Source organism: Rana temporaria, chromosome 5, assembly GCF_905171775.1.
Source record: "Rana temporaria chromosome 5, aRanTem1.1, whole genome shotgun sequence".
Taxonomy (NCBI): domain Eukaryota; kingdom Metazoa; phylum Chordata; class Amphibia; order Anura; family Ranidae; genus Rana; species Rana temporaria.
The window spans coordinates 421,204,687-421,231,175 of record NC_053493.1 but is presented as its reverse complement, the minus strand read 5'-3'; the positions used below and the strand labels follow the sequence as shown (position 1 = coordinate 421,231,175).

The 26,489-nt window shown below is 52.8% G+C and overlaps 1 protein-coding gene across 2 annotated transcripts; it reads right to left on the bottom strand.

Moving 5' to 3' along the window:
* Positions 1 to 1,946: 1,946 nt before the first annotated feature.
* KLHL18 (kelch like family member 18) lies at positions 1,947 to 25,969 on the bottom strand. Of its 2 annotated transcripts, none has more exons than XM_040355243.1 (10): positions 25,818 to 25,969; positions 19,683 to 19,813; positions 18,382 to 18,522; positions 14,501 to 14,699; positions 11,756 to 11,916; positions 10,544 to 10,680; positions 8,573 to 8,810; positions 5,968 to 6,072; positions 5,659 to 5,770; positions 1,947 to 2,814 (listed from the first exon to the last, which is right to left on the bottom strand). In XM_040355243.1, exons 1-10 carry the CDS (start codon positions 25,941 to 25,943, stop codon positions 2,428 to 2,430), a joined length of 1,737 nt encoding a protein of 578 aa, XP_040211177.1. In that variant the 5' UTR covers positions 25,944 to 25,969; the 3' UTR covers positions 1,947 to 2,427. The 2 variants fall into 2 exon arrangements, with proteins under 2 accessions (XP_040211177.1, XP_040211178.1); XM_040355244.1 differs by having other exon boundaries at positions 8,573 to 8,795.
* Between the last annotated feature and the right edge of the window lie 520 nt (positions 25,970 to 26,489).

The window sequence follows — 26,489 nt, the reverse complement described above, 5'->3', positions numbered from 1 at the left end:
GAGGGGAAAGAGAGCGAGCAAAAAAGAGAGCGAGCGAGGGGAAAGAGAGCGAGCGAGGGGAAAGAGAGCGAGCGAGGGGAAAGAGAGCGAGCGAGGGGAAAGAGAGCGAGCGAGGGGAAAGAGAGCGAGCGAGGGGAAAGAGAGCGAGCGAGGGGAAAGAGAGCGAGCAAGGGGAAAAGAGAGCGAGCAAGGGGAAAAGAGAGCGAGCAAGGGGAAAAGAGAGCATGCGAGGGGAAAAAGAGCGAGAGAGCGAGCGGAAAAGAGAGCGTGCAAGGGGAAAAAGAGCGAGAGAGCGAGCGAGGGGAAAAGAGAGCGTGCAAGGGGAAAAAGAGCGAGCAAGCGAGGGGAAAAGAGAGCGTGCAAGGGTAAAAAGAGCGAGAGAGCGAGGGGAAAAGAGAGCGTGCAAGGGGAAAAAGAGCGAGAGAGCGAGGGGAAAAGAGAGCGAGCAAGGGGAAAAGAGAGCGAGCAAGGGGAAAAGAGAGCGAGCAAGGGGAAAAGAGAGCATGCGAGGGGAAAAAGAGCGAGAGAGCGAGCGGAAAAGAGAGCGTGCAAGGGGAAAAAGAGCGAGAGAGCGAGCGAGGGGAAAAGAGAGCGTGCAAGGGGAAAAAGAGCGAGCAAGCGAGGGGAAAAGAGAGCGTGCAAGGGGAAAAAGAGCGAGAGAGCGAGGGGAAAAGAGAGCGTGCAAGGGGAAAAAGAGCGAGAGAGCGAGCGAGGGGAAAAGAGAGCGTGCAAGGGGAAAAAGAGCGAGAGAGCGATCGAGGGGAAAGAGAGCGAGCAAAAAAGAGCGAGCGAGGGGAAAGAGAGCGAGCGAGGGGAAAGAGAGCGAGCGAGGGGAAAGAGAGCGAGCGAGGGGAAAGAGAGCGAGCGAGGGGAAAAGAGAGCGAGCGAGGGGAAAAGAGAGCGAGCAAGGGGAAAAGAGAGCGAGCAAGGGGAAAAGAGAGCGAGCAAGGGGAAAAGAGAGCGAGCAAGGGGAAAAGAGAGCGAGCAAGGGGAAAAGAGAGCGAGCAAGGGGAAAAGAGAGCATGCGAGGGGAAAAAAGAGCGAGAGAGCGAGCGGAAAAGAGAGCGTGCAAGGGGAAAAAGAGCGAGAGAGCGAGCGAGGGGAAAAGAGAGCGTGCAAGGGGAAAAAGAGCGAGCAAGCGAGGGGAAAAGAGAGCGTGCAAGGGTAAAAAGAGCGAGAGAGCGAGGGGAAAAGAGAGCGTGCAAGGGGAAAAAGAGCGAGAGAGCGAGCGAGGGGAAAAGAGAGCGTGCAAGGGGAAAAAGAGCGAGAGAGCGATCGAGGGGATAGAGAGCGAGCGAGCAAAAAAGAGAGCGAGCGAGGGGAAAGAGAGCGAGCGAGGGGAAAGAGAGCGAGCGAGGGGAAAGAGAGCGAGCGAGGGGAAAGAGAGCGAGCGAGGGGAAAGAGAGCGAGCGAGGGGAAAGATAGCGAGAGAACGAGCGAGAAAGAAAATTTAAAAGAAGGGAATAGAAAAGAAGAGAAATTAAAGTAATAGAATAAAATAGAAAGAATACAGCCATCTACCGAAATTCAAATAGAATAAATTTGAATAGAATAGAAAAACCAATAGAACTCCATACAATAAAACAGAAAGAATATAACCCTCTTCTGGAATTGGATTTTGAATAGAAAAAAATTTGAATTCGAACAGAATATAGAAAAGAATAAAATAGAAAAGGATAGAACCGCCTTCTGAAATACAAATTTCGAATAGAATAAAAAATAATAAAATAGAAAATTAGAGAATAGAATATAACCGTCCATCTTCTGAAATTCGAATGCGATTCGAATTTTCCCAAATTCAGTTGAATTGAATTCCATTGGTAAGAATTTGGAGAAATTGAATCGTCTACCCCTCACCAGACCGGCGCGCCCCTGCTGCCCCGGCACCTCCCCCCCCCCCACCACAGGAAGACAGCAAGTTGCAAAAACAATAAATAAAAAATTCGTTTTTTTTGGTTTCATTACAAGGAACTCTATGGCACTATATTGAAAACAAATATTCTACAGATATACAACAATAATAATAAAAAAAAGAAAAGGTGACTTGATTGCAAGCTCCCGGACACGAGAAGAAAGCACACACACAGCTCAGTGCACGACACGCCCATCACTTTGGTGCAGAGAAATTAGCTCACAAAAAAAAAAAAAACTGTCCCTCAGGGGTTGGCCAGTCTGTGCTTGGACCCTGAAGATCCTCCCCTCGGGGGGAGGAGTCAATAAATACATTCGTTATACTGGTAGAGATTGTCTGACCATTATGGAGGGGGGAGGGGGGGCACAAAGGGGATAAAACAGGATGGAAAGGAAAATGAGCACCTGGATTTGTACCTGTCTAAACTTTCACATTTATAAAAAAAAAAAAAAAAAATTGATCCCGGGTTCCCGTCACAGTGGGATGTGTTCTTGTGGCCCCTCCCCCCACCCGTGCTAGATGGTCAGCAGCGGGATACAACCCACCCCCACCCCGCCTTCGTGACACACCATGGGGGCCATAAACGTCCAGCGGTTGGTCTCCGGGTCGTACATTTCTACCGAGTTCAGGTTGGATTGGCCGTCGTAGCCTCCCACGGCGTAGAGGCGGCCGCAGTTGGCGACCAGGGAGACGCGGCTGCGGCGAGTGTTCATGGGGGTGATGAGGTACCACTGGTCGGCCATGGAGTTGTAGACCTCGGCCACGCTGAGGAAGGCCGAGCCGTCGTACCCGCCGCAGATGAACATCTTGCTCCCCAGCGAGGCGGCTCCGTGTCGGCAACGTTTGTTCAGCATGCTGGCCACGGGGTGCCAGGTGGTGGTGTGGTGGTTGTAGTATTCCATCTGTGGAGGAATCAGAGAGACCGGCTATTACAAAACATGGAAAGAAGAGGGCGCCACCACCTAGGGAGGGCTCACCAAACTACCACCGGCTGTAGTGTGGCTCTAATGGGGACCCTGGTGGAAGGGAAAGGGGGGGATGGGGACCCTGGTGGAAGGGAAAGGGGGGATGGGGACCCTGGTGTAGGGAGGAGGGGGGACTCAGATGGGGACCCTGCGCTAAAGGAGAAAGGGGGGGGGAGGGACTCAGATTGGGATCCTGCTGTAAAGGAGAGGGGACTCTGATGGGGACCCTGGTGTAAGGATAAGGGGGGGGGATTACTCTGATGGGGACCCTGGTGTAAGGATAAGGGGAGGAGAGATTACTCTAAAAAGGATCCTGGTGTAAGCCAAGACCAAAGATCTGTCCAAGGACGTTGGGGAGAAGATTGTAGACCTACATAAGGCTTTCTGGACCAACGTCTACAAAGCCCAGCCTACAACCGTCCACAAAGCCAAACTTACAACTATCCCCAATGTCCACAAAGCCCAGCCTACAACCGTCCCCAAAGCCCAGCCTACAACTGTCCCCAAAGCCCAGCCTACAACCGTCGCCAAAGTCCACAAAGCCAAACCTACAACTGTCCCCAACGTCCACAAAGCCCAGCCTACAACTGTCCCCAATGTCCACAAAGCCAAACCTACAACTGTCCCCAACGTCCACAAAGCCCAGCCTGAAACCTTCCCCAACATCCACAAAGCCCAGCCTACAACTGTTCCCAACGTCCACAAAGCCCAGCCTACAACCGTCCACAAAGCCCAGCCTACAACCGTCCCCAACGTCCACAAAGCCCAGCCTACAACCTTCCCCAACATCCACAAAGCCCAGCCTACAACCTTCCCAAACGTCCACAAAGCCCAGCCTACAACTGTTCCCAATGTCCACAAAGCCCAGTCTACAACCGTCCCCAAAGCCCAGCCTACAACCGTCCAACGTCCAGAAAGCCCAGTCTACAACCGTCCCTAATGTCCACAAAAAACAGTCTACAACCGTCCCCAAAGCCCAGTCTACAACCGTCCCGAACTTCCAGGAAGACCAGTCTACAACCGTCCCGAACTTCCAGAATAAACTTCCAGAAAGCCCAGTCTACAACCGTCCCTAAGGTCCACAAAAACCAGTCTACAACCGTCCACAAAGCCCAGTCTACAACCGTCCCCAACGTCCACAAAGCCCAGTCTACAACCGTCCTGAACGTCCACAAAGCCCAGTCTACAACCGTCCTGAACGTCCACAAAGCCCAGTCTACAACCGTCCCGAACTTCCAGGGAGACCAGTCTACAACCGTCCCGAACTTCCAGAATGAACTTCCACAAAGCCCAGTCTACAACCGTCCCGAACTTCCAGAATGAACTTCCAGAAAGCCCAGTCTACAACCGTCCCGAACATCCAGAAAGCCCAGTCTACAACCGTCCCGAACGTCCAGAAGGCCCAGTCTACAACCGTCCCCAACGTCCAGAAAGCCCAGTCTACAACCGTCCCCAACGTCCAGAAAGCCCAGTCTACAACCGTTCTGAACTTCCAGAAAGAACTTTCAGAAAGCTCAGTCTAGAACTGTCCCGACCTTCCATTAAGCCCAGTCTACAACCGTCCTGATCCAGAAAAATGTGTATATCCAGGGCGCTCCAAGAATTTGAATCCTGACAGATAAAGTCTGTGTTGGAGAGGGTAGCAGATCTTCACACACTTTAGGCAGCACTCAGGGAGACAAGCAATCTCTAATGGGAACAGAAAAACAAACAAGGTGCCTCTAAGTGCAGAAATATAAAACTTTTAATATCCCCTAAAGGGGTTAAAAACACTTACAAGATGGTGGATGAAGCAGGCATGTAGCAGGTAAGTGTGTCCAGAAGATGTTCCAGTGGCAGGGCAGTCCCAGTCTGATGATAAAGCTTCCAGGGAAGTCCACATGATAACAGCCAATTTGTGCTGTGAGTGTTTAAAAAACTCAATGGTGATGGAGCCACTTCCTGCCCTCTTCCTGGTTGTGTTCCATGCTGGTTTTTGTCTCGCTTCCTCTGACATCATCCCCAGGCTCCATCACCATTGAGTTTTCTAAACACTCACAGCACAAATTGGCTGTTATCCTGTGGACTTCCCTGGAAGCTTTATCATCAGACTGGGACTGCCCTGCCACTGGAACATCTTCTGGACACACTTACCTGCTACATGCCTGCTTCATCCACCATCTTGTAAGTGTTTTTAACCCCTTTAGGGGATATTAAAAGTTTAATATTTCTGCACTTAGAGGCGCCTTGTATGTTTTTCTGTTCTACAACCGTCCTGAACTTACAGAAAGCCCAGTCTTCAAACCCCTTACCAGCACAAATTGTCCCCTCCCCCCTCCAAAAAAAATCCCCTCCTAGCCCCAAACCCTCTTCCCCCTCTACCACTTCACCTCTTCTAGAACAAACCCCCCCAAATCCACTCTCCTAGCACAAATCCTCCTACCCAAAAGCCCCCTCCCCCATCAAATTTCTAGAGCTTACCCCCTGTTGCCTTCCAAATTCCCCTCCCAACACAAATCCTCCCCAATATCCTTGAGGCGCACCCCACATAATACAATAGTGCCCGGGGCAGCCACCCCTCCTGCCCACCCCTTATCCCGGTGATTACCAGTGATGCTCCGGAACCGCAGGTTGTCTTCCCCTAAAACGCTGGGAGGGAAGCCCTGTGTGCAAGGGGTCTCAAAGAGTTTGTACAATCAGATGGTATAGTGTATGGTCAGCACAAGAGGTTGTATGAGTATTGTACAATAGGACTGTAATGTGTATGGAAGCCTTATGTGGAAGGAAGGAAGGAGCACGTACGGTGTTGAAGATCTGAAGTCCATCGTGTCCACCCGAGACGTAAATCCGACCCTCGAATATGGCCACGCCCGCCGCGCTGCGATTGGAGCTCATCGGCGTCACCACCGTCCATCTGGAATAAAGATGTATTGAGAGGTAAATACAACCGCACCCGGATTACCACCACCCATACCCAACGGGAAGTCGTGAGGCCTCCTGCCAGGGGTCGTGTGAAAGTGCTGACCCCCTAGGGACCAGTCCTGCTCAGACATAGAAGGCGTCAGATACTAAATAAGAAAGGCCGGAACACGCTCATCATCAGAGTCTTACTTGTCAGTCTCGGGATTATAGGTCTCTACAGAGTTCAGGGAGCAGTTCCCATCGTATCCCCCACACACAAAGATCTGTCCGTCCAGGACCACCGTCCCCATCGCACTGAAAGAAGGAGGAGACAAAACAGAATTAGATATACAGCACCCTGCTGGCCCCTCCCACCAGCCATGGGGGAGGGGGGGATTAGAGTGTGAGCTCCTCTGGTAAAGAGACTGATGTGAATCCCTCAGTGTTCTCTGTACAGCACTGTGGTATATGTCAGAGATATACAACTATAAAAAGTAGGGATGCACCGATATATCGGCGGCTGATACATATCGTCCGAAAATAGCTGTTTTGGGGAAATGCCGAAAAAACGTAAAAATTGCCGATAATGACTAGTGGTGCAACGCGGGATTGCAGAGCGGTAAAACACACAATGAAATTGTCTCCGCTCTGCTCGCACACAGCTCCGCCTGCTCCTAACCACTCTGCGATAGACAGAATGCGGGTCTAATGCTGAGATGTGTTCTGTCTATCACAGCGTGGGGTTAGGAGGAGGCGGGGCTGTGTGCGAGCAGTGTGACAGAATGCCGGTCTAATGCTGAGATGTGTTCTGTCTATCACAGCGTGGGGTTAGGAGGAGGCGGGGCTGTGTGCGAGCAGTGTGACAGAATGCCGGTCTAATGCTGAGATGTGTTCTGTCTATCACAGCGTGGGGTTAGGAGGAGGCGGGGCTGTGTGCGAGCAGTGTGACAGAATGCGGGTCTAATGCTGAGATGTGTTCTGTCTATCACAGCGTGGGGTTAGGAGGAGGCGGGGCTGTGTGCGAGCAGTGTGACAGAATGCCGGTCTAATGCTGAGATGTGTTCTGTCTATCACAGTGTGGGGTTAGGAGGAGGCGGGGCTGTGTGCGAGCAGTGTGACAGAATGCCGGTCTAATGCTGAGATGTGTTCTGTCTATCACAGCGTGGGGTTAGGAGGAGGCGGGGCTGTGTGCGAGCAGTGTGACAGAATGCGGGTCTAATGCTGAGATGTGTTCTGTCTATCACAGCGTGGGGTTAGGAGGAGGCGGGGCTGTGTGCGAGCAGTGTGACAGAATGCCGGTCTAATGCTGAGATGTGTTCTGTCTATCACAGCGTGGGGTTAGGAGGAGGCGGGGCTGTGTGCGAGCAGTGTGACAGAATGCCGGTCTAATGCTGAGATGTGTTCTGTCTATCACAGCGTGGGGTTAGGAGGAGGCGGGGCTGTGTGCGAGCAGTGTGACAGAATGCCGGTCTAATGCTGAGATGTGTTCTGTCTATCACAGCGTGGGGTTAGGAGGAGGCGGGGCTGTGTGCGAGCAGTGTGACAGAATGCCGGTCTAATGCTGAGATGTGTTCTGTCTATCACAGCGTGGGGTTAGGAGGAGGCGGGGCTGTGTGCGAGCAGCGTGGAGACAGTTTCAACATACGGGCGGTGAGTTGCCTTCCTTTCTAGCATAACATGTTTGCAGCCATCCGTCCTCCCCTCTGCCCCCACAAACATCCCTCGGCTGGCTCTATCTTCGGGACTCTGTCCCCCCCCCCCCCCCCCCCGGCTGCCTAGTCTGGCTCCTGTCCCTGCCGCCAATGCACTCCTGTTTTGGAGGCGACAGGGTTAATAAAGAGAACCTGTCACCTCCAATTGCTATCACACAGGGAATTACCGTATTTAATCGGCGTATACCGCGCACTTTTTTGCCCTGAAAATCAGGGAAAAATCGTGGGTGCGCGATATACGCCGATACCCGCTTTCCCGCGCCGAGTTTGAATACTGCGCCGACATATACCGAGCGCAGTACACTCGTGTATAGTCGGGCAGTCTCGGCTCCTCTCGCGCTGACGTCCTGGACGTACAGGACGTCAGCGCGAGAGAAGCCGAGCCTGCCTGACTATACAGGAGTGTACTGCGCTCGGTATATGCCGGTGCAGTATTCAAACTCGGCGCGGGAAAGCGGGAAACGAGTGGGGAGGACGTCGCAGAAGGACGCCGGACCCGACGAAGAGGACACCCAAAGCCGCAGACGGACGCCGGACCCGACGAGGCCGCCGATGGATGTCGCGTAAGACACCAAAACTGTAAGTACAAAAATCTTTTTTCCACAGGAATTTCGGGGCAACTTTAGGGGTGCGCGCTATACCCCAATAAATACGGTATTTTCTCCTGTGTGATAGCAATAAAGTTAAGGGTAAAAAAAAATAAGAAATAATAAAATTAATAAAATAAGTAATTAAAAAGTAGAGAATAAGAAAAATATAAAAAATAAGAAAATTATACAAAAATAAAAAAAGTAAAACGACAAGCTACAAAAAAAAAAAACAAAAAAAAAAAAACAAGAGGCGGCAATTGGGGGACAGCGATAGAATGCTCCATACATTTTTGCAATCCGACTGTACTGTTTTAACATACAATTATAAAAAAAAAAAAAGAAAAGTCATTTTCGGGTTCGGTTTCGGCCTGACATTTTTTTATTTTTATTTCGGTTTCGTTTCTGAAATTTCCATTTCGGTGCACCTCTAATAAAAAGATTTAGGATGGTTTCTGTAGGACAATATAATAATAATAATAATAATAATAATAATAATAATAATTTCTCTCTCACCTCCTTTTGCTGTTCATGCTCCCCACTTTGGTCCACACGTCTGTCTCCGGGTTGTAGACTTCCACGGTGCTGAGCCGCGATTGGCCGTCGTACCCTCCGATGGCGTACAGGAGCCCGTTCACAACAGCGACGCCCACTCTGCTGCGAGCCGTGGTCATGGGCTGGCATTTCTCCCAGTGGTTGGCGATGGGGTCGAAGACTTCCACCACGTTCAGAGAATCGCCTGCGTAGAAATGTGCTACTCGTCTTAAACATTTAACAGGGAATCACTTCACAGGGGGCACATTCTGGAGAAACGGTTCAGTACGTTCTACGGCACCGTATAACCCCTTCCCGATCGTTATTTCTCAGCCCCCCCCCCCCCTCCTCCATAATCCTGGACCTCACAGAACACGTCCTCAGCACTCCTCTCAAGAGCCCTTCAGTCTTGATGTAAGCGGTGGGAAGGGTTAGGCAAATATTAGAATGCCTCAATGGGTGGATGTCAGGCTAGAGCAGTGGGCGTTACTAGGCAGGCTGCATTTGCATAAGTAACACCCACATGTAATGCCGAGCCTCCATGACTTAAATTACTGAAGTCCAATTAATAAAAGGGGCGGGGCCAGAGATAGTCACTCTTCGGTGAAGGCTTTCCACAAGACTTTGGAGTGTGTCTGTGGGGATTCATGCCCGTTTCTGATGTCAGGTACTGGGGATGGAAAGACCAAGGGGGCCATGACCAGAAGAAGACGACCAAGGGGGCCAGGACCAGAAGAAGACGACCAAGGGGGCCAGGACCAGAAGAAGACGACCAAGGGGGTCAGTACCCGAAGAAGACCAAGGGGATCAGGACCAGAAGAAGACCAAGGGGATCAGAAGACCGAGGGATCAGAACCAGAAGACCGAGGGATCAGAACCAGAAGACCGAGGGATCAGAACCAGAAGACCGAGGGATCAGAACCAGAAGACCGAGGGATCAGAACCAGAAGACCGAGGGATCAGAACCAGAAGACCAAGGGATCAGAACCAGAAGACCAAGGGATCAGAACCAGAAGACCAAGGGATCAGAACCAGAAGACCAAGGGATCAGAATATTGGTCCAACAATGGACATTCCCATTCATCCCAAATGTGTTAAGTAGTGTTGAGGTCAGGGCTCTGTGCAGGGCACTGGAGTTCCTCCCCACTAATCAGGTCATCAGTGTCTTTATAGATAGGGGCACAATCATGGTGGATAAGGTTTAACTGTTGGACATCCTATTCCTAAACTATGACCGATATTTTCGGGTTGCCTACTTTGTGCCAATAACATCCTCCGCTCTTCTGGGAAGGCTTTCCATAAGATTTTGTAGGGTGTCTGTGGGAATTTGTCGCCATTTGTGAGGTCAGGTACTGATTTTGGATGAGAAGACCTGGCTCACAACAAGCATTCCATGTCATTGTGGAGGTGGTGCCACTCTTTGAACTGTGTCTATAGGATTTTGTGCCCATTAAGCCATTTGTGAGGTCAGGCACTGATGTTGGGTGAGAAGACCTGGGTGTTCAGGGGTTAAGGTCAGGGCTCTGTACAGGACACTCGAGTTCCTCCACACCAAATTGGTCAAACAATGTCTTTATGGAGCTGGCTTTACACACAGGGGACAGTCATGGTGGAACAGAAAAGGGTCTTCAAACTGTTACCACAAGGTTGGAAGAGCACAACTGTCTGCAATATATTTGTATGATGAAATATTAATTGGACCCTTCACATCTGAACTCCATCATTGGAAGAGGTGTCCACATACGTTTGGACATATAGCAGATGTGATGGTCATGAACTTCCCTTTCTTTTACAGTCTGGACCAGATTAGTTGCCCCGTCCCCCTAGTGGTGAGGAGTGCACAGTGCACCATACTCCAGCCAGGAATAGGCCTGCAGTCGATGCCAAGCCCAGCATTCTCACAAATACAATTACTGAACCCCACAGCATTTAATATTCAGGAATACAAGGTACCTGCAGAGTTTAGCCCTCCCACGGCGTAGATCAGACCGGCGATTGATGTGCAACACCGCGGACGTGTCTTAAACGCCAGTAGATGAGGTCTGCGCTCTGGCATCAGGTGGTAATCCTTCGCTTCATCCACAAGATCCCTAAAAACACACCGCAAGCTCATCACACACCCGTCCTTCCCTAAACAAGACCCCGCCCGTCCTTCCCTAAACAAGACCCCGCCCGTCCTTCCCTAAACAAGACCCCGCCCGTCCTTCCCTAAACAAGACCCCGCCCGTCCTTCCCTAAACAAGACCCCGCCCGTCCTTCCCTAAACAAGACCCCGCCCGTCCTTCCCTAAACAAGACCCCGCCCGTCCTTCCCTAAACAAGACCCCGCCCGTCCTTCCCTAAACAAGACCCCGCCCGTCCTTCCCTAAACAAGACCCCGCCCGTCCTTCCCTAAACAAGACCCCGCCCGTCCTTCCCTAAACAAGACCCCGCCCGTCCTTCCCTAAACAAGACCCCCGCCCGTCCTTCCCTAAACAAGACCCCGCCCGTCCTTCCCTAAACAAGACCCCGCCCGTCCTTCCCTAAACAAGACCCCGCCCGTCCTTCCCTAAACAAGACCCCGCCCGTCCTTCCCTAAACAAGACCCGACCCGCCCTTCCCTAAACAAGACCCGACCCGTCCTTCCCTAAACAAGACCCAACCCGTCCTTCCCTAAACAAGACCCAACCTGTCCTTCCCTAAACAAGACCTCTATGGTTTACAATTGCCATGTGATCTGCTGTGATTCATCACAGCGATCACATGGTACCGGCCTGGTACAGTGATCTGTCATCGGACAATTGGGCTGTGATTGGCCCTGTCTGTACCATGTGATCACTGTGACCAATCACAGCTAGCAACACAATTGTACACAATGAATGACATGAATGGAAGCCATCTATTGCTTACAATTGCCATGTGATCTGCTCTGATTGGTCACAGGGATCACATGGTACCTACCGGCAGCGGCCTGCTACAGAAATCTGTCATTGGACATAGTCGGTGACAGATCGTGCTGCAGTGTGCCACAAGGAGCGTTCCGAGAGGACTTCATGGGAAAATGACTATCCCGGCCGGTCATCATTAGCCTATAGGCCGGGAAGGAACCGGTTAAGAGGCATGGAGACACGAATAATATTAAATATACCACTGAATGTTATTTATTTTTTTCTTAGAATACACATACCGGCATTTATGACAGCAGCGCACCAGATCATCCTGCTGCACGCGGTCGGTGAGGAACTGGGGGCGGCAAAGCGGCAGGCGGACTTTAGTCAGCAGCTCCGGGAGGAAGACTTCTCGCTGCTCCCGGTCGTAGCGGATCCACGCCAACGCAGCTTCAAACACCTGCCGCCAGAGCAGAGAGATGTAAGAGAAGGTTATCATCCATATCTTTACTGGTATCAGTCTCTTTCAATCCCTGTACAGCAGAGCTAAGTCTAGGTGAAAGGAAAAGCTGCACAATGAGGTTGTTCTGCTGCTGGACTCATGTGCCAAAAACGGGGCACGCTGATAGGAAGAGAAAGCAGAGTGACAGAGATGAGCTCATCAGTCTGCTGGTTCTCCTTTCACTGTCCAATAACAGACTAGGGGAGGGCTAAGACCTGTTAAAGCTACTAAATGTCAGCAGAGAAAAATCAGTACTTGATGCTCCTTGCCCTGCCCCCTCCCGCAGCCTCCTAGGACACCTCCCATGTCCCAGGAGGCTGCAGGACCAAACTGAGCAACAAGCAAGCTTAAAGCTACTTGCCCCGCCTCCTCCCCTCTCACAGCTTCTAAGGACACCTCCCATGTCCCAGGAGGCTGCAGGGCCAAACTGAGCAACAAGCAAGCCTTATGCTTCTTGCCCTGCCCTCTCCCACAGCCTCTAAGGACAACTCCCATGTCCCAGGAGGCTGCAAGACTATTCACAGAGCACCAAGCAAGCTTGGTTCTCCCTGCCACACCCCCTCCCATCCTGCAACTTTCTCGGACACCTCCTATGTCGCAGGAAGCTGCAGGGCCAGTCACAGAGCACCAAGTAAGCTGGATGCACCTTGCACTGTCTCCTCCCCTTCCACAGCCTTCTAGGACACCTCCTATGTCCCAGGAGGCTGCAGGGCCATTCACAGAGCACCAAGCAACCTTGAAGCTCCTTGCTATGCCCCTCCTCTCCTTGATGCTTCTTGCCCCGCCCACAGCCTCTAAAAATACCTCCCATGTCCCAGGAGGCTGCAAGATCATTCAAAGAGCACCAAGCAGCTTAATGCTCCTTGCCCCGCCCCCTCCCGCAGCCTCTTAGGACACCTTCCATGTCCCAGGAGGATGCAGGACCATTTGTAGAGCACCAAGCAAGCTTGAAGCTCCTTGCCACACCCTCCTTCTCTCGGGCATCTTCCTAGGACACCCCCCATGTCCCAGGAAGCTGCAGGGCCATTCACAGAGCATCAAGCAAGCATGATGCCTTTTGCCCCGCCCCCTCCCGCTGCCTCCTAGGACACCTCTCATGTTCCAGGAGGCTGCAGGACCATTCACAGAGCACCAAGCAAGCTTGAAGCTCCTTGCTATGCCCCCTCACGCAGCTTCCAAGGACACCTCATATGTCCCAGGAGGCTGCAGGGCCAGTCACAGAGCACCAAGCAAGCTTGGTTCTCCCTGCCACACCCCCTCCCATCCCCCAACTTTCTCAGACACCTCCTATGTGCCAGGAGACTGCAGGGCCATTCATAGAGCACCAAGCAAGCTTGAAGCTCCTTGTTATGCCCCCTCCTCTCTCGCAGCTTCCAAGGACACCTCCCATGTCCCAGGAGGCTGTAGGGCCAGTCACAGAGCACCAAGTAAGCTGGATGCACCTTGCACCGTCTCCTCCCCTTCCACAGCCTTCTAGAACACCTCCTATGTCCCAGGAGGCTGCAGGGCCATTCACAGAGCATTAAGCAAGCCTTATGCTTCTTGCCCTGCCCCCCTCCCACAGCCTCTAAGGACAACTCCCATGTCCCAGGAGGCTGCAGGGCCAGTTACAGAGCACCAAACAAGCTTGAAGCTCCTTGCTATGCCCCCTCCTCTCCCACAGCTTCCAAGGACACCTCCCATGTCCCAGGAGGCTGCAGGGCCATTCACAGAGCATTAAGCAAGCCTTATGCTTCTTGCCCTGCCCCCTCCCACAGCCTCTAAGGACAACTCCCATGTCCCAGGAGGCTGCAAGACTATTCACAGAGCACCAAGCAAGCTTGGTTCTCCCTGCCACACCCCGTCCTATCCCGCAACTTTCTCAGACACCTCCTATGTCCCAGGAGGCTGCAAGACCATTCAAAGAGCACCAAGAAGCTTAATGCTCCTTGCCCCGCCCCTCCTAGGACACCTCCTATGTCCCAGGAGGATGCAGGCCAAGCAAGCTTGATGCTTCTTGCCCCACCCCCTCCCGCAGCCTATTAGGACACCTTCCATGTCCCAGGAGGATGCAGGACCATTTGCAGAGCACCAAGCAAACTTGAAGCTCCTTGCCACACCCTCCTTCTCTCGGGCATCTTCCTAGGACACCGCCCCCATGTCCCAGGAAGCTGCAAAACCATTCGCAGAGCATCAAGCAAGCATGATGCCCTTTTTCCCCCGCCCCCTCCTAGGACACCTCTCATGTTCCAGGAGGCTGCAGGACCATTCACAGAGCACTAAACAAGCTCACGCATGCGCAGTTGGGAGCTGGGTGTGGCTCAGGAAGATGTCACACTGTCAACTTCGTCCAATCAGAAAAGCTTTGCATCAAGCTTGTGCTTGATGGGCCTGTAAACCTTTTGCTGCCACCGGACCTGAGAGTTACGTCAGAAGCAGCACCAGCATGAAAATCTCCAGGCCCCTATAGCAGTTGGGAGCTTGTTTACGTTTCAGAGTAGAGCCGGACCGATGTGACCGGACAGGGCGATGAACCCGTTCCTCATTCTCTGTAGACACGTACCTGCTCCTCCACCTTCACATTCAGCTCATCCCGGGAGACCAGCTCCAGGACTTCATCAAAGGGCAGCGCCAGGAACTCCTCCGACATGGACACCTCCACAAAGTGTTCGTGGATGAAGCGGTTGGCAGCGTCGTACAGCACCGCGCACATCATGGTCTCCGCAAACTGCCGCACCCCCAGGCAATTCTTTGGGTGCAACCTAAAGAGAAGAAACACAATGAATACAAAAATCCGGAAAGGTTCAGAGCTGCACCACCATTATCACTATCAGCCAATAGTCATGGCTGGGCTCAGAGCTACACTGCCCACATCACTATCAGCCAATGGACCAGGAGTCATAGGTGGGCTCAGAGCTACACCACCATTATCATTGTCAGCCAATGGGCCAATAGTCATGGGTGGGCTGAGAGCTACACCACCATTATCATTGTCAGCCAATGGACCAGGAGTCATAGGTGGGCTCAAAGCTACACCGCCATTATCATCGTCAGCCAATGAACCAGGTGTCATGGCTCAGAGCTACACCGCCATTTTTACTGTCAGCCAATGGACCAGAATTCATAGTTCAAAAAAGAAAGAGGTTGTACTACACTAGGTAGTGACATGGCGGACTTTCAAAGGCAATCACAGGGACATAACGGGTAATATAAAAATAGATTTAATTACAAAAATATATATAGGTACAAAACAATTTCAATAAATGTTGAGGAAATTACATAAATACATATTATTGTTAGAGCAATATGATCGTCTCGCCGACGCGTTTCGCCTTACGGCTTCTTCAGGACGAGTTTTGAGATTTTATGAGGATATTGCTACTCGCATACGTCAAAAGGTTGGTGGCCGTCCACATCCATCAAGGATCATTGAAATCCCGGGTAAACGAGTACCAGGTGATAAGTTGGTAAGCCCAATGAGAGGAGGAAATCTCCTGAATGATGTATAGGGGCCACGGCGAAAATAAGTTGCTGGTTCTGAAAATAAAGACAAACGAGCAAAACCGGGACCAGCAAGCTCAGCGGAGCACAGGCTGCTACCCCCCCGGGACACACTACACCTCTAAGGCTGCAAGGCTTTTTAAAAACCCTCCGGTTTGTCCTTTGCTGGACAGTGCAGTGTGACTGCCTTATATGGGAATCTGCTTTTCCTTCAGGCTCTTCCTCACCTGCCCTTTGCCTTGCTGGTCCCGGTTTTGCTCGTTTGTCTTTATTTTCAGAACCAGCAACTTATTTTACCCGGGATTTCAATGATCCTTGATGAATGTGGACGGCCACCAACCTTTTGACGTATGCGAGTAGCAATATCCTCATAAAATCTCAAAACTCGTCCTGAAGAAGCCGTAAGGCGAAACGCGTCGGCGAGACGATCATATTGCTCTAACAATAATATGTATTTATGTAATTTCCTCAACATTTATTGAAATTGTTTTGTACCTATATATATTTTTGTAATTAAATCTATTTTTATATTACCCGTTATGTCCCTGTGATTGCCTTTGAAAGTCCGCCATGTCACTACCTAGTGTAGTACAACCTCTTTCTTTTTTGAACTACCATTTCGGATGTGGGCTAATGTGAGTGCCTATATGTTATCCCCCTTCCCCCTGTTTTTGACCAGAATTCATAGGTGGGCTCAGAGCGACACCACCATTATCACTGTCAGCCAACAGGTCAACAGTCATAGGTGGGTTCAGAGCTACACCGCCATTATCATTGTCAGCCAATGGACCAGGAGTCATAGGTGGGCTCAGAGCTACACCGCCATTATTGTCAGCCAGTAGGCCAGGAGTCACGGGTGGGCTCAGAGCGACACCACCATTATCAATAATACTCAATAGGCCACAAGTAGTCATAGGTGGGTTCGGAGCTACACCACCATTATCACCATCACCCAATGGGTCAGGATTAATGGGTGGATTAAGAGCTATACCGCCATTATTACTATCACCCAATGGACCACTAGTAGTCATGGTTGGGCACAGAGCTACACAGCCATTATCATAGTAAGCCAATGAACCAGTAGTCATGGGTGGGCTCAGAGCTACACCACCATTACCATTGTCAGCCAATGGACCAGTAGTCATAGGTGGGTTCAGAGCTACACCACCATTATCACCATCACCCAATGGGCCAGGAGTAATGGGTGGATTAAGAGCTATACCGCCATTATTACTATCACCCAATGGGCCACTAGTAGTCATGGTTGGGCTCAGAGCTACACCGCCATTATCATTGTAAGCCAATAAACCAGGAGTCATGGGTGGGTTCAGAACTACACAGCCAGCCAATGGACCAACAGTCATAGGTGGGCTCAGAGCTACACTGCCATTATCACCCAATGGACCAGTAGTCATAGGTGGGCTCAGAGCTAGACCACCATTATCATTGTAAGCCAATGGGCCAGGAGTAATGGGTGGATTAAGAGCTATACCGCCATTATTACCATCACCCAATGGACCACTAGTAGTCATAGGTGGGTGTGATACATTTGCCTATAGGTCTCAGTTTACTGCTCCCTGCTAGCCAGGTTATTGATGTGCTAATGTCCCCTCACTATTTCTAAAGGTTAATTGATCTATTGTGTTGTGTGAAGGAGAGCTGGGTTTAAGTGGCTTGTGTTAATTATTCTGATTGCTTCATTGTGGTAATTATCTCTCTATATGCGGGGTCGAGCGGTCTGGTTGATGTATTCAGTACAGCTAGTGCTCAGCGTCATTGATGTCATTGTCTAAAGAAAATGTGTTTCAGCATCGGCCCCGTCGTGTCTACCTATAATCTGTATGGAAGCCCCAGTGTGAGGGGGGCGGAGATTTGTCATTGTAACAGTTTTGGAAATGACATATAAGCTGTGTGTTATAACATTAAAGTCTGTGTTGTTCAAGCAGTAAGCTGGTCTCATGTGTGGCTTTCTGGGCGATTCCAGGGATATCCCTCCTCGTGGAATATTGGGGTGATTTTCGTTATGGGAAGAAGGGAACGTTGACGGGGATATCATACCGATACCGTCACAGTGGGCTCAGAGCTACACCACCATTATCACTGTCTATCAACAGACCAGTAGTCATAGGTGTTCAGACAGTGCATGCTGCATTAACCGCTGCCAGCCGCCTTAATTTGTACATATTGAAGTGTTTGTTAAGCCCAGGTTCTCCCTGGGATAGCTCTAGTCTATAACTGGCACAACCTTTACCAAAGTAAAAAGTTTAGCCTATACTTGACTCTTCAGCCACAGCGCCTAGGCAAGGAGGACACCACCGTCCTTCCAGGAAGGGTCCTGGGCAATATAGAGCAGCCAAAATCTCAGGGAAGAGGTTCTTGCAATGGAAGAGTCTACTCTGCGTTCCCCAAGAATCTCCCCAGCAATACGGAAGATGGGGTAAGACACGTATGGATTCACTGGAAGCTTCTTGGTTTCTTTTGGCCCACCCCCCAATGAACCTTTGGATTACACCTTCTATGGATTCACTGGAAGCTTCTTGGTTCCTTTTGGCCCACCTCCACATGACCTTTCGGATTATACCTTCTATGGATTCACTAGAGGCTTTTTGGTTACTTTTGGCCCAACTCCCCATGACCCATTGGGCAACACCTTCTAAGGATCTACTGGACGCTTTGTGGTTCCTTTTGGCCTACCTCACCATGAACCGTTCGATTACACCTCTATGGATTCCCTTTACCATCCTATAATGAGTCTACCACCCACACCCAGTTCCTGGAATCTGATGGTTGAACACACATCCCTAGATGGAAGGATGTCCTGTTGACCCACATGTATTGCTCACTCCGCTCTAAGCCACCAACCCCCGATATCACACAGAGGTCATTAGATCTCTTTATAGGAATGTTGATCGGAGTACGAAGATCTCGTCGGTTGTGACTCACCTCTCCTTTAGGAAGGAGCAGCAGGCGTCCTTTATGTTCTGCAGCTGCAGGAAGCTGGCGCCCATCAGGAGAGACTGGACGTTCTGCTGGTCTATGGCCAGGTGCCCGTTATACGCAAAGTTTATCAGAGCTTCCAGAGCGCTGCAAAGAGAGAAGAGGGAAGAAGGGTCATCATGGAGGATTCCAAATTACATTTATTGTCTCATTCATTAGTATTACGGGTCAGAAGGTCAAATCTTTGGCAGTAATCCCGGAAAAAAACCCCACTAGAAAACCAACACTGGATCACGTGCCCACACTCTGCACAGGTGACTATGTGAAGAATACCAGGCCAGGCAGCACCAAGCACCACCCCATGCTCCAGCAAACTCCATCATCCATCCATCCTAGCACCACCCCAGGCTCCAGCAAACTCCACCATCCATCCATCCTTGCACCACCCCAGGCTCCAACAAACTCCACCATCAATCCTAGTACCGAGCATCACCCCAGGCTCCAACAAACTCCACCATCCATCCATCCTAGCACCGAGCACCACCCCAGGCTCCAACATACTCCACCATCCATCCTAGCACCGAGCACCACCCCAGGCTCCAACATACTCCACCATCCATCCTAGCACTGAGCGCCACTAGAGCCTCCAGCAAACTCTACCATCCATCCATCCTAGCACCGAGCACCACCCCAGGCTACAACAAACTCCACCATCCTCCACCTATGGAAAAAAAAAAAAAAAAAAAAGAAATCGCTGATCGCCGCCATTAGTAGTAAAAAAAATAATAAAAATGCCATAAATCTATCCCCTATTTTGTAAACGCTATAAATGTTGCGCAAACCAACCGATAAATGCTTATTGCAATTTTTTTTTTACCAAAAATATGTAGAAGAATACGTATCGGCCTAACCTGAGGAAAAAAAATTGGTTTTATATATTTTTGGGGGATATTTATTATAGCAAAAAGTAAAAAAATATTGCATTTTTTTCAAAATTGTCGCTCTATTTTTGTTTATAGCGCAAAAAATAAAACCGCAGAGGTGATCAAATACCACCAAAAGAAAGCTCTATTTGTGGGGAAAAAAGGACGCCAATTTTGTTTGGGAGCCACGTCGCACGACCGCGCAATTGTCAGTTAAAGCGACGCAGTGCCGAATCGCAAAAAGGGGCCTGGTCCTTTACCTGCATTTTGGTCCGGACAGGAGATAGAGAGATACAAAGTAACATTGTTTATAAACATTGATCAGACGGGAGATAGAGGGATACAAAGTTGCGGTGACAGGTACACTAGGGGGGCGGTACTCACCTGGGGTCCATCCCCTGCATGACGATCTCGTCCTGCTTGCACTCCATCATGTCGTTGGTGAACATGGCGTGGAAGTAGGGGATGGAGGCCGCCAGCACGATCCGATGGGCGCTAAACTTGTGTTCCCCGACCTGTAAAACGGGAGAAAGAACGTCAGATAAAAGAGACTCCGCCCACAACACTTTGGGGTTGAATTGTGATTGGACGGGAGGGAAGGACGGCCTGTCTGGTAATGAGTGGCACAGACTCCGCCTCGGCTCAGGGCAGAGCTCCTCCCACATGCCGGATCCCTCAGACGATTGAAGGGTTAATGGTGTGAGGTCAGACCACGCCCACCGCGTGCCGATCCATCGCCAGGAATCCCCCAATAATCTGCTCTGTGCCACACCCAGCGCACGTCGGCTGCGAGACGGATATATTTATATCGTTATCTTGTATCTTCTCAGGTGGAGCCCCGCCTCCAGCGTCATCTAGCCCTTTTCTCCCCAGCCTGGTTGTCCCCGCCCCTTTCATTCAGTTTTTTTCCAATCATGGAGGCACGGCTTCACATGTGGGCGTTACCAAGGCCTGTATAACTCCTCCCACTGCCTACATCAGGACTGAGCACTCCTGGGAGGAGTACTGAGGTCGGGTGATGGGATGTTATCAGGAAGCTCCTGCTGGCCCCTCCCACCAGCCATGATCTGCCTGCATTGTATAGAGAAACACAGAGGCCCGGTGATGACATCACAGTGTGTCATTATCAGGGAAGGAGAAATACAGAAAAATATATCAGAAGGTGAAGAGAGCCGAGAGCAGTGTGCGGGTGAAGCTGGCTCTGGTGGGAGAGGGAGAGCAGTGTGCGGGTGAAGCTGGCCCTGTGATGGGGGAGGGGGAGCAGTGTGCGGGTGAAGCTGGCTCTGGTGGGGGGGAGCAGTGTGCGGGTGAAAAGCTGGCCCAGTGATGGGGGAGGGGGAGCAGTGTGCGGGTGAAGCGGGCTCTGGTGGGGGAGGGAGAGCAGTGTGGGGGTGAAGCTGGCTCTGGTGGGGGAGGGGAGGGAGAGCAGTGTGCGGGTGAAGCTGGCTCTGGTGGGGGAGGGAGAGCAGTGTGCGGGTGAAGCTGGCTCTGGTGGGGGAGGGGCAGCAGTGTGCGGGTGAAGCTGGCTCTGGTGGGGGAGGGGAGGGAGAGCAGTGTGCGGGTGAAGCTGGCTCTGGTGGGGGAGGGAGAGCAGTGTGCGGGTGAAGCTGGCTCTGGTGGGGGAGGGGCAGCAGTGTGCGGGTGAAGCTGGCTCTGGTGGGGGGAGGGGGAGCAGTGTGCAGGTGAAGCTGGCTCTGGTGGGGGAGCAGTGTGCGGGTGAAGCTGGCCCTGTGATGGGGGAGGGGGAGCAATGTGCGGGTGAAGCTGGCTCTGGTGGGGGGGGGGGAGCAGTGTGCGGGTGAAAAGCTGGCTCTGTGATGGGGGAGGGGGAGCAGTGTGCGGGTGAAGCTGGCTCTGTGATGGGAGAGCAGTGTGCGGGTGAAGCTGGCTCTGGGGGGGGGGAGCAGTGTGCGGGTGAAGCTGGCTCTGGTGGGGGAGGGAGAGCAGTGTGCGGGTGAAGCTGGCTCTGGTGGGGGAGGGAGAGCAGTGTGCGGGTGAAGCTGGCTCTGGTGGGGGAGGGAGAGCAGTGTGCGGGTGAAGCTGGCTCTGGTGGGGGAGGGAGAACAGTGTGCGGGTGAAGCTGGCTCTGGTGGGGGAGGGAGAGCAGTGTGGGGGTGAAGCTGGCTCTGGTGGGGGAGGGGAGGGAGAGCAGTGTGCGGGTGAAGCTGGCTCTGGTGCGGGGGAGGGGAGGGAGAGCGGGGTGCGGGTGAAGCTGGCTCTGGTGGGGGAGGGGAGGGAGAGCAGTGTGCGGGTGAAGCTGGCTCTGGGGGGGGGGGGGGGGGAGAGCAGTGTGCGGGTGAAGCTGGCTCTGGTGGGGGAGGGGAGGGAGAGCAGTGTGCAGGTGAAGCTGGCTCTGGTGGGGGAGTGGGAGGACAGAGGGGGGAGGACAGAGGGGGGAGGGGGAGGACAGAGGGGGGAGGACAGAGGGGGGAGGACAGAGGGGGGAGGACAGAGGGGGGGGGAGGGGGAGGACAGAGGGGATTATCTGCGGATCTCACAATAAGCGGATGAAGGACATCGCAGATCTCGGCTCGTTAACTCCACACCGTCTGCCCCAGGTGACCCCATCCTCCGTCTCTATGGGGGGAGGGGCCCCGGAATGTACAAGGTCTGGAGGACGGGGGAAATGGGGCAGAGCGACCCTATGGAGCCCCTATGACTGTCATGCAGACAACAGATCAGCCAATGGGAATGAAGCGATCTTTTATAAAAGTCACATTGTATCCGATACACAAAACACGGATCTACAGAGTGCTGGACAATATTATAGATAAAAGGGATCAGGGTCAGCGCCCCCCGCAGCCGGGGGAGAGAAGAGAGCAAAGGGGGGGGGCGCAGCCGGGGGACAGAAGAGAGCAAAGGGGGGGGGCGCAGCCAGGGGAGAGAAGAGAGCAAAAGGGGGGGTCGCAGCTGGGGGAGAGAAGAGAGTAAAGGGGGGGGGGGCCGCAGCCGGGGGAGAGAAGAGAGCAAAGGGGGGGTCGCAGCTGGGGGAGAGAAGAGAGTAAAGGGGGGGGGGACGCAGCCGGGGGAGAGAAGAGAGCAAAATGGGGGCCGCAGCCGGGGGAGAGAAGAGAGCAAAGGGGGGCCGCAGCCGGGGGACAGAAGAGAGCAAAGGGGGGGGCGCAGCCAGGGGAGAGAAGAGAGCAAAATGGGGGGACGCAGCCGGGGGGAGAGAAGAGAGCAAAGGGGGGACGCAGCCGGGGGGAGAGAAGAGAGCAAAGGGTGGGCCGCAGCCGGGGGAGAGAAGAGAGCAAAGGGGGGATGCAGCCGGGGGAGAGAAGAGAGCAAAATGGGGGGACGCAGCCGGGGGGAGAGAAGAGAGCAAAGGGGGGGCCGCAGCCAGGGGAGAGAAGAGAGCAAAATGGGGGGACGCAGCCGGGGGGAGAGAAGAGAGCAAAGGGGGGACGCAGCCAGGGGAGAGAAGAGAGCAAAATGGGGGGACGCAGCCGGGGGGAGAGGAGGAAGTGGCTAAAAGAGGATGGAGAAGATCAGCAGCTCTGAGGTGGGGGAAGGGCTGGGATAGAAAGGTGGGGGAAGGGCTGGGATAGAAAGGTGGGGGAAGGGCTGGGATAGAAAGGTGGGGGAAGGGCTGGGATAGAACCTTCAGGTCTCTGAGCCTGGAAAGATCCGGAGATCTCCAACTAGAACACACCCCCTGGGCGGAAGCTCCGCCATTCTCCCGGGAGGGCGGGAACCTCGGGGTGATGCGAGGACAGCGAGTCATGTGACACGATGAGTCATCTCCATACAACGCACAAACCCCGCCCTCATCCCAACCCCCACCTGGCGACAGGGAATAATTACACCCAACTACCTGAAACTTACTGAGGGGAACTCCGCCCACAACACTCTTCCCGGTGATCTGCCGAGATGGTTCCGGCTAACGAGAAAGTTCCTGTAAGGACTGCGCAGGCGCAAACTTGCCAACGGAAATCTCAGAACCTCGGCCGGGATCCAGGGCGACGTGGATTTCGAGGAGAGTGGCCAGTTGCTCCGCTCGCCCGGCCTCCTGGCTCTTTTTTTAACATCCTCCAATCCACGGGGATGTTAAGTAATGAGCCTGGATGCCGGCCGAGGTTCGGAGATTTCCGTCGGCAAGTTTGCGCCTGCGCAGTCCTTGCAGGAACTTTCCCGCTAGGGGAACCTTAAGGACAAGTCACCGGATCAGAGAGGTGCACGGGGGAGTCAATATAATTGGGGGAGGGGAGTCGATATAGTGGGGGGGGAGGAGGGGTGAAGTCAGTATGGTTGGAGGAGGGGGAGCAAGTATATTTGGGGGGTCAATATAGTAGAGGGAGGGTAGTTGTTATAGTGGGGGGGAGGGGTGGTAAAGTCAATATAATGGGGGGGGGGGGTGGTCAGTACACTTGAGGGAGGAGAGCCAGTTGTTGGGGGATTCATTATAGTGGGGGGAGGGGTGGTGAAGTCAGTATAATGGGGGAGGGAAGTCGGTATAGTGCGGGGGGGGGGGGGTCAGTATAGTGAGGGAGGGTGATCAGTATCGTGGGGGTGGGGGGGTCAGTACAGTTGGAGGAGGGGGAGTGTGTTCTGTTGGGGAGGAGACAATGAAGATGGGGGAGGGGAGTCAGCATAGTTATGGGGGGGTCAGTGTAGTTGGGGGAGGGGAGTCGGTATAGTCAGGGGTTCAGAATAGTGGGGAAGGGGGGGGTCAGTGTAGTTGGGGAGGGGAATAGTATAGCTGGGGGGGAGCAGTATAGTGGGAGGGAGTGGAGAATAATAGTTGGGGGGAGGGGTCTGTATAATCGGCAGAGGAGGGGCATGATAGTGGGGGAGGGGAGCAGAATATTTGGGGGCGGAGGGGAGTACAGTTGGAGGGGGAGCCAGTCATGTTGGGGAGGAGACACTATAGATGGGGGAGGGCAGTCAGTATAGGAGGAGGTCAGTAGGGGGGGGCAGTACAGTGGGTGGGATCGGAGTAGAATAGTGGGGGGGGGGGGAGCGGTCTGTTTAATTGGCAGAGGGGGTCAATATAGTGGGAGAGAGGAGCAGAATAGCGGGGGGGGGGGGGGGCATTATAGGGGGGGGGGGGGGGGGAGTATACTGTGGGGAAGGAGAGACATTATAATGGGGGATTTTTATTGTTTGCGCAACAACTAAAAAAAGGCCAATTTTTTTTTTTTAAAAATAAGTTTTTTTTCTGTTATTTTTTTTGTGAAAAAGTTTTCTTCTTCGATTGCGGGCACTGATGGGCACTCATGGGTGGCACTGTTAGGTGGGCACTGGGCATGGATGGACACTGAGGGGTGGCACTCAGGGCATCACTTGTTTATCCCAGTGCCCATGTTGCCAGTCAGTGCCCATTTGTGGGCACTGATTGGCATCTTTCTCATTTATTTTATTTTTTTACTGCCCCCTTCCCTGGTGGTCCAGTGTGGGCATCCGAAGGGGGGCTGCGCTGATAAACAAACCCCCCCCCCCCCCTGTCAGGAGAGCCGCAGATTGTCTCTCCTCTACTCGTGTCTGTCAGACGCGAGTGAGGAAGAGCCGATCAGCGTCTCTTCCTGTTTACATCGTGATCAGCTGTGATTGGACACGGCTGATCACGTGGTAAAGAGCATCCGTGAGAGGCTCTTTACCGAGATCGGAGATACAGGGTGTCAGACTGACACCCCGCACCACCGATCCCTGCGCTGCGCGCCCCCCACTGGATTTCACAACCACCTCCCGGATGTCAATTGACCATTCACCGGGCGGGAAGGGGTTAAAAGAAGCACAGAACTACAAGTCACAGCAAAATGAAATAAAACCTGACCGCTGACGCGTTTCGCACTAAGTGCCCATTCACACCTAGGCGTATATACGCCTGAAGCGCGACGCCGCAGCAGCCCATGATACGCTGGAGGGGTGAATTTACATTGTCGGCTATGGAGATGGTTCACATCTCCACGCCGTACGCCTGAAAACAAGTCCCGGACCTTTTTTTCAGGCGGCGTTCGGCCATAGCCGACAATGTTGTCACCCCTCCTGTGTACGTTACCGCGGCGTATTTTACCGCGTTTTGTCGCGGCAAATCGCGGGACAAACCGCTGCAATTTGTCGCGGCAAAATACGCCGCGGTAACGTACGTCTAGGTGTCAATGCAGCCTAAAACTAGTGCTTAGTCACTACTGTGGGGGAGGGGTAGATATAGAGGGGGGGTCAGTATAGAGGGGGAGGGGGGTCAGTATAGTGGGGGGAGGGGTAGATATAGTGGGGGAGGGGTCATTATAGTGGGGGGGTCAGTATAGAGGGGGGGTCATTACAGTGGGGGAGGGAGGGGGAGAAGTATAGTGGGGGAGGGGTAGATATAGAGGGGTCAGTATAGTGGGGGAGGGGGGTCAGTATAGTGGGGGAAGGGTAGATATAGAAGGGGAGGAGAGTCGTTAAAGTGGGACAGGGGGGTCGGTACAGTGGGGGAGGAGAGTATAATGAGGGGCGGGGCCGGGAGGAAAAGAGGCGGGGTCACTCGCAGTCCCCCCGGCAGTGAGTGGTCTCCCCAGTAAGGGGGGCGTGTCTCACCTTGAGGGTGACGTCACACAGCTTGCCCTGGCGGCGGATCTCCTCCATCACCCCGTAGCCCCGGCTCGGTAGGTCGCCCACAGTGACATGGACCAGATCTTCCAGCTCCTCCAGCTCATCCACCATCTTGTGTCACTGCGCTCCCCGCTGGCCCCGCCCTCCCCGGTCCAGACGCACTTCCTTCTCCGGCCCCGCCCCCTCCTCCCGCCTGCGGCCCAATGGCCGCCCCGGTGGGCGTGGTGGAATGCGGAAGGCGAGGCGAAAGGACCAAAACAGGCCGACCCGTGTCCCCGCCCTCTTCCGGCCTCCGTCACCATGGTGACGAGAAAGTGTATACAAGGAGAGGGGGCGGGGCGGGTGACTGCAGTGACCCGGAACCCTCCAATCAGGAGAACCTCTTCCTACATCTAACCCGCCCCTCCCACCTCTACGTCACACTGAGGCGCCCAGGAGAGGGGGAGGAGCTCTCATTAGAAAGAGATGAATTCTATAGGAGAAGAAACGTGAATTTTATTCAAATGCAGTATTGTTACTATGTATATCATTGTGAAGTTTAAATAAAGTTTTTTTTTTATATATATAAAAAAGAATTACTGACCCCCCCCCCACTCTTCATTATATATGCAGTATCTCACCAAAGTAAGTACACCCCTCACATTTGTGTAAATCTTT